This window comes from Gastrolobium bilobum, unplaced genomic scaffold, assembly GCF_033153095.1.
Source record: "Gastrolobium bilobum isolate Gb01-03AN ecotype WA unplaced genomic scaffold, APGP_CSIRO_Gbil_v1 utg54563, whole genome shotgun sequence".
NCBI lineage: Eukaryota > Viridiplantae > Streptophyta > Magnoliopsida > Fabales > Fabaceae > Gastrolobium > Gastrolobium bilobum.
This window is the reverse complement of record NW_026897655.1, coordinates 6,485-15,248: the sequence shown is the minus strand read 5'-3', so window position 1 is coordinate 15,248 and position 8,764 is coordinate 6,485. Positions and strand designations below refer to the sequence as shown.

Here is an 8,764-nt window from a genome sequence, read left to right as displayed (position 1 = left end):
AAACACTATGATCAAATGCTTGGCTCCCATCAACAACAAGAGACACCAAAATAGGTGAGCATAGGCTAAGTCCACCAAAATAAAGCCTAATGTACATACATAAAATGGCTTTCAAATGTAAATTCTATACTTGGGAACTACTAAATGACTTGCATAACCAAAATAATGCAACATCCTCATGTATCAATCTAGTCCAAGTATGGCCACTTGCCACCAGAGGCTCCTGTAACATCTGTACCTGAACGGGGGTCCGCACAACACGGGGTGAGATATACATATATATCTCAGTAAACTAAAGGTCCATGGAGGATTTCTCCACCCTAAAGTTCACTTGGCATAAAAGCATGACATTATGACAGTAAAGCATATAAATATATAACAATGCAATGTGTGCAACAATGAATCTACTGGCCAGAGATCTATATCGTATGCATTACGCAAGGAAGCAACTGTCTTGCAATATACCATGCATGAGGAAACAACCATCTTATGCCTCACACAAGGAAACAACTGTCTTGTGTGGCACACAAAACAATATACACAAAATGTTATACCTCACAATTCATGCAATTTAGATATACCACAAAATCGCAATCCACTCGGGACTTGGTGGAACAACAGAGGGATAAATCCCAAGGTCCGAAAGCTAACCTTGTAACGCTTCCTACCCAATCATTGCTCCAAGCACCAAAGTTCCACAACCGCTAGCTTACTCTCTAAGCAATAATTAATAGCTTGTCAATTAATCACCTACTTGACAAGATACAATTGCAATCATGTAAACATCAACATATATTCACAATCAACAATATAAGGGAACCCACACACCACTTATATGGTCATGAACTCACCTTCACTTGAAATACCTCAAGTGCCAAGATCAAGCTCCATTAGCTCCTCCAATGTTTGATCAATCAAGATAGGTCCACTTGCGTCCAATCTAGAAGTACCTTGAACACAATCAATACCACAATCCAACTCACACTACTTGAAATGTACAAATTCACACTATCTAAGCCTAATTTTTGAAATTTGATGAAGATGGGTAAAATGCCCTTCAAAATACATTCTCACGATTAATATCATCGTTTAAACACTTTTCCCAACATGGCCTAAGCCTCAATCAAGCTCCAACTACCTCATTCAAAGACCCATTTTCATAGAAAATCCTAAAAATAAATCTTCCACAAAACTCAAAGGAAACTAGGATTTCTTAACACCAACTCACCTAGAATCACCCAAGGAAGAGATTCCAAGCCTCACTTCAAGCAATGAACTTCTCCAAAACACCCAATCAACAATGGGTCACCATTTTCCCTTCCATTTTTCTCTCTACACACACACACACACACACACACACACACACACACACACACACACTTTCAAGGATATTTGAAATAAGGGTTATGTTTGTAGGGAGATTCTAAGCAACTTTGATTCAAGAACCAAGTGATTTGGTTGAGAAATGGAGAAGTTGAAAATCAAGCTTTTCAACAATGGCTTCTTGTTCTTTATCGAAGAGAAGAAGACATAGGAGAGAGAGAGTCCAGGAAATGAGAGAAAAATAAGGAAGGAAAGAAGTTTAAATAAGTTTTATCACCTCACTGGGTATAAACTTGTATATCTAGTTACTTCAATTCTCTTTCAAACTTTACCTATTGGTCTAAAATACTTTTACCATCATATTTCTAACTTTTCTTTTACATTCCGAGTAATTTTGCCTACACCCATTTTTATCCCAAAACACTCAGTTATACATTGATTGAATTAAGCCTTCTTACTTATTTTATCTACAATGTGAAGAATTAATATTTAATCTAACCTTGGTATTAAGCCTCTCATTTAATTAATCTGATTAATTAAATACCACAATGCAATTAAGCATTTAATTAGATTATGGTTATTGTACCAAGCATCCTTCTCCAAGTTAGGGCACCACTTTCCTCTCACTTTTTCTCACTGCACACTTGATTTCAAGAGAATCTAAGTTATGGGTTGTGTTTGGCTTGAGATTCTATGCAATTTTGGTCCAAGAACCAAGGGATTTGGTTGAGAAATGAGGGAGTTGTGAAATGGAGCTCTTCTCCAATGGTTTCCTTTTCTCTCTCGATCCTCTCTCTTGCTCCATGAAGAAGAAGAAGCAAATGAGTGAGTTGTTTGTGTTTTTAGCATTTAACATAGTTGAGTTATTTTAACTGGGTATAAGCTTATCTATCTACTCACCTTCATTCACTACCAAACTTTACCTAATGGTCTGGAATATTTTTCTAGTAATATTTTTAACTTTACTTCTACCTTTTGGATAATTTTGCCTACACACATTTATACCCAAAAAATCTCACTAACTGCACTTTTAACTCAAAAGTGACCTTATTTTATTTATTTAAGCCTTTTACTTAATTCAACCGGATAATGCATGATTAATTACTTAATCACATGCAATTTTCTATTTAAATACGTTACGAATATTATATTTATTCGCTTTCGTGTAGAAATTGAATAGGTGTCCAAGAGTCCATTTCTGGCGTCAAAGGACTTTCTATTTGCCTGCTTCCGAATAGGAATTGAACGGGTGTCCAAGAGTCCATCTTTGGCGTCAAGGGACTTTCTATTTGTCCGCTTCCGAGTTGGAATTGAACGGGTGCCCAAGAGTGACTCTGGCGTCAAGGGACTTTTTATTTGCCCGCTTCCGAATAAGAATTGAACGGGTGCCCAAAAGTCCATCTTTGACATCAAGGGACTTTTTATTTGTCCGCTTCAGAGTAGGAATCGAACGGGTGCCCAAGAGTCCATCTCTGGCGTCAAAGCACTTTTTATTTTTCTTGATGCTTCTAGCCGGATTATGATTGCTTCATCAATGAATTTTGATGTTGGCAGATTGTTGCCCCATGAAAAAAATAATGAAACTTGCAAGGAAGATGACAATCAATTGTTATAGTAAAAAACTCCATAAACAAAAAGAAAAGATAGAGTAATTTAAGATACAACTTATATTGCGCAAGGTGCTGCTTTTCCAAATTTGGGTTTTTCTTTTTTTTTCTTATAGTAAAAAACTCCATAAACAAAAAGAAAAGATAGTATTGGTAAGAACTAGTTAACTTTTTTTTTTTTTTCTTTTTTTCAAACATAATGTTATGCTATTAGTCTCCAAACTCATTTACCTTTTTTTATGTGAAAGTGTTCAACTATGGAGCTGGGCACACAGTGGAATACGTTAAAGAGAGTGATTACAAATCCTGCACTACAAGGAGTTCAATTAATACAGACAGTAGTAGAGCCACCTCCATTGCCCTCAAAACTGCTGCCACTCATTACTTCATATATGCAGTTCCTGGACATTGTGCTGGTGGCATGAAACTTGCTGTTACTGTTAAGGCTGGTCTAATATTTGGCAAGCTCTTCATATTGGGCTAGAAGAATACAATTAATGTGTAGTTATTATTGTCCATGTACATGTTCTTCATTATTTGTAACATCAGAGGAGAAGTAACATTTGCTTTCCATTGCTTTCTTGTCCAAATATTTTTATCTTTTATTGTTTGAGCTTTGTCCTGTAATACAACAAGTACAACACAAATGAAAAGTGCCAATATTGCAGTAAAGAAAGCTGATATTCTTTCTTGTCCCATTTATCTTTTATTGTTTGGGTTTTGTCCTGCAATACAGCAAGCACAAACCACGTGAAAAGTGGCAATATTGCAGTAAACAAAGCTGATATATGTGATTCAAATGTATCACCCTAAATTGCATGCGGTGACAACTGTGTATTTCATTGACCTCACCAAAATGTGCAGTAAAGAAATTAATTAAGTGTAGCCATAACTTACGAAGCAAGCCACAAATCACTGGTAATTCATTCACTGCAACTTTAATTCGTACTACACATCCAAGACATAAAGCTATGGATGCGAAGAAGTCATACATACAATAGATTGCACTTGATTTAGTTACATGCTAACAGACAACACGGTGAATGCAGCAAAAGTGCAAGGTAAAAGATCCATTAACATTACACATTGAGACTCAAATCATAATACTTAACAAATCTGAATACACTTTCTTGTCCATCATAATCATGACATCATGGGAGATTACAGTCAAAAAGACCATCACATTGATCACTGTCCCCTTCTCATCATTCAATTATAAGAAGATGAGTCTACTTCAATGCCTGTTCGAATACCATTGCACATCAAACTTTCGATCTAACCAAGTCAACCAAGCCTATCTGATGCAATTCTCATTACCCATGACAGGAAGCACTCCAATTTCCTCCACATTGTTTGACTATGGAGCCAATGTAGCATCACCAAAACACTGTCAAACACAGATATAAAAAAACAAGTTAAGGTCATTCGAGTAAGTGTACAAAATCTATGTTGAATTCATATATCTTCAAAACAAGACAGATTACAGTCAAGATATTCATTATCTTCGTATCAACCAAAAACAGATTTAAATAATTAGACGAGGATGCAAATGCAGTCCTATAGACCCAATGGTAGTACTCATAACTTACATAGGGATTTCAACATTGAAAAGATAAAACCGAACCCAGCAAAGGCTTCTACTCCCATATCAACCTGCTACAACTTTGTAAGTAGATTCAGTTGACCTCATTGGCATAGTTAAATTTGCAGCCTGTATCATGTAATGGCTCATACAAAAAATAATATCTACAGAGTCAATACATCCATATCAGTAGCCATGACTCTTTTTGAACCCTAAACCAAACGAGTAAGAATATGCCCATCCAAGTTAGAATGTAATTAACACGGACAAAAAATGCAATAGCTAGCCAAAAAAATGCCCATCCAGATTAATATGCATCAGTTATGGTTTAATAGTTAAGTTGATCCAAATTAATTTACACTTGAATATTATAAAATAAGCTAATGGACTAGAAAAAGCAAACAGAATGAATTTGCACTTGCAAAAGAACACGTGAGATTAAGTATTCCCTATTTTTAAATATAATTTAGGAAATCATGAAAATTTTAATTATTCCCTATTTAGGGATAATTAAAATAAACAGGTTATAACTTTCCAGATCCAAGACAATGCATACCTTTAAATCTCTGTGATAAACTCCCTTACTGTAGCAGTAATCTACACCATCAATAAGCTGTTGGAAATATCTTCTAGATTCAGCTTCACTAAGACGCCCAAGGTGTATCTGCACAATTTATTATTCACCATCAACTTCTCCAATATCTTGAATGATAATTGATAAAAGACATGGTAAAAGCTGTTAAAAAAAAGGTCCATCCTGAGCTACTTCCAATTTTATCAAACAATTCACCACCTGTAATGAACTCCAATATGATATAAATCTTTGTACGGCTAGCAAGAACCTGAAGAAATTAAAATGTTACCACAGAATGAAGTGCTTGTGCGTGGTGACAGCTAACAAGAGAAACATTACAAAGGATTATCAGACAAAATATTGAGTCAGTGTGGTTCTTCTTTTAAAACTTTTTGAAGGAATAAGAGTGAACCAGAAAGAAAGGAACTTCCATTTAATCAAGATAAATTTCAAAATATGTTTCTAATAGTGTTCCTGTCTCCAAACAATCAAGGAAAAAGAAATTCCCTAATTCTTTTTCTTTTTTTTTTGTAATGAAAAATTCCTTAATTCTGGTTTTGCTTGTACTTGACTGAAAATACTTCTAAAAACTTACTTGAAACCATATTTCATACTTTCACTGATAATCATGATTTGGAGGACAGCTTATTTTTTAGAGAAAAGAAGCCAAATGGGCCCTTAATGACATTGTGAAACTGAAGAGTGAAAGCATGGGGTACAAATTTAAAAAATTATCACATGCCTCATGCAGGCGAACAACATAAGGATGCCTGACTAGCTTCATAATGGAAATCTCCCTCTTGATCTGCATAATAAGGGGGAGGGGGGGAATCAAATACAATTTAAAAATAGAAACATACCAATCACAACTACAATCATGAAACTTGTTATACCTTAGACTGAAAGAAATTCAAGCCTAAGCCTCTTACGGTCACTTATTGGAATGCCAATCCAATCAAATTGTTAGCATCAAATGAGTGTGAGAGGTTAAGATTCTTATTTCATCTTAATTTATAACAGATCACTGCTATATGCACCACTCACAGTGATTTATGTGGCAAGTGAAGTTGTGAAGGCATTCATGCTTTGCAAAGGATACCGACTCTTATATCACAAATTTATAATCCAAAACCCTCTAATACGTTAGAGAAGAGAATAACAGCAAGCTTAGGCAACATACTTCAATTTTTTATTTTATTTTATATTTATAATCCAAAACCCAAATCAAGTCAAAGTTGCTCCAGACCTATAGGTGCTACTGCTGCCATCAACCAATAGCAAGAAATACTCACTTTCAAGAGCCTAACCACTATAATCTTCATTCATCATATTCATGCTACATTAAGAAGTATATTTTAAACAGAGCATGAAAAAAGTGAACTATTTATTCAAGTGTAGGCTACTGCATACAGTGAAAAAAAAAATGTAAGTACTTGCACTGATTAATATGATAAAATAGCAAAAATTATATCATAGGCTCTGAATTTGGAAGACAGAATTAGAATGCAAATCTATTTGATAGAATAGTTGTAAGGATTAATATGATATACCAAGAACCTTTTTGCTGCATAGTATATCTCCATAAATGTGATCCCTAACATACAAAACCTACATATAAAGCATTTAGATTTTTAGAGGAAGCTTCAATATAGCTAAAACAACATAAGGAAGGACCAAAGTAAACAGTTGGAAAGTCTCTTAATTCCATGCACCAGAATTTGTGCATTAAAGAAATCAAAGGGTCATAATTTGACAATATAGGGGAATATATATTCACATTAGGCAGAATAATGAAGCCAAACAAATATAACTAGGCATATACGCTAAGAGAAGAACAACAGAGATGTAAGAAATGTAAGAAGAAATGTAAAAATAGAGCCAGCCTCCAAAGCAAAATCTTATCAAGTTTAAAGAATAACATACGCAAATTAAGGACAATATCAAGAGAAAATCCAACATCCATATGCATATCCAAGTACCTTGGCTGTAACGCCTGGCAACTTGCAAGGATTAACGACTGTCCCCACACACTAACACGAGACTTTTCAGCGTGCTTTGTCCTCACTCGCACACTTCCCGGGAAAACTTCCCATGGGGTCACCCATCCCAGAATTGCCCCAAGTCAAGCACGCTTAACTATGGAGTTCTTCCGTTCCCGGCTACCGAAAAGTAGATGCATCTTGTTAGTATAGGTAGTACCAATTAATTCTTATAAGTCATTCCCAACTGTACCGTCTCATACCAGCACAGTCTCTGGAATCCCTCTCTTTCGGGTGTTGATTCGATTCATTCATGTACCCCCGTCCCTAGAAGCCTGACAGGAGCCGCTCCTTGTCCATGCCCTTTCGCACCGGCGATCACTCCCCGCCTTCGTCAGCGCTCGGGATGTTACATTGGCAGCATATTCGAGAGATATTTGCGCATTGTTTCACCTATTCTTAGCAATATATGACTAATGCCAAATCCCACCAAATAGCAAAAATCTAAGAAGTAAAGAAGAAACATAGTTGAAAACAAATCGGATAGGCAATTACCTTCATTGACACTGATAATTTACAAGTATAATGCAATGCAATGATATCAATTCTTAAAATGATAATGACAAGGGTAGCATGCAAGAAGACAATTAGAAGGGAAAATGGAAGTGGAATTCAATAGTGAGTAGAGAATAAAGAAAGTGGCGATGGCTCTGAATTTGGAAGTAACGAACCTTTCTCAGAGCATATAGTGATCAAAACAAAAGGTATTTTAATCACAAAAAAGGGAAATATAGCCTCTGTCCGTCACCGTTACTTGTCGAAACCAGTCTCTGCTCCAACCAACAAACGCGAACAAATAACAACGCTATGAAAAATTGATACCCCAGATCTGAAGGTGAGTTGTCAACGTCAAGAAATGAGAATCTTTTTTCACCTACATGCAATTTAAGAAATTAATATCTAACACCATGTTGCAAAGGAAAAACGCACTCTTTCACAGGAAACAACCATCAACCCAGACGAAAAAATTTGCAGACACCCGTTACCTTACCTCCCACAGTAACCAACCTTCATGGTCAGAGACCATTTCTTTTGGGTTTCAGACTGGAAACAGTAACACTTTGCAACACTGGTCTTTGGAAACTACTCATGTTACTCTTCGTCGTCGTCTGTCGGATTTTTTTCTTTGGGAAGTCACAACTCTAACAACTCTACAACAAATAGATTAGGTATGATATTTTTCACTTTCGCGCGCTAACAGGAGGGTACGCTCGTCATCTGAACTTGCCCATTGTGATGATTTACATAGATAACATGCAATACCACATCGCAAATGGGAAAATTTCGCCAGATTTTTGGATCAGATACACATGCAACTTGTTAAGGTGGGGAAATGATTTGGGTGGGCATATCTTCAAAATGCTTCAACCAAACACGGGCACCGACTAATCCCACTTCTCAAATGTCTATGCATCTCGTTAGAATCCTTCAACCAAACGCCCCCTGAATGTTGAGTTTAGATGCGATACTGCCTAACATGCCAGAGATATCACAACCATGGGCATTTATTCCAAATAAAAATAACTGAACACTGCCACTGTACAGTGAATTATCAATTTCAACGACAAATAAAGGAATTATAAAAGGAATATTTACAATTCGGAAAATCCAAATAAATGAATAAATAAGTAAATAAATA

General features: G+C 35.9%; 1 protein-coding gene across 1 annotated transcript; it reads right to left on the bottom strand.

The window, feature by feature from the left end:
- Positions 1 to 4,287: 4,287 nt before the first annotated feature.
- On the bottom strand, positions 4,288 to 7,626 carry LOC133309095 (CBL-interacting protein kinase 8-like). Its single transcript, XM_061509834.1, has 5 exons — positions 7,621 to 7,626; positions 6,644 to 6,694; positions 5,829 to 5,891; positions 5,069 to 5,176; positions 4,288 to 4,317 (listed from the first exon to the last, which is right to left on the bottom strand). The coding sequence occupies exons 1-5, from the start codon at positions 7,624 to 7,626 to the stop codon at positions 4,288 to 4,290; spliced, it is 258 nt and encodes an 85-aa protein (XP_061365818.1).
- Positions 7,627 to 8,764: the final 1,138 nt, after the last annotated feature.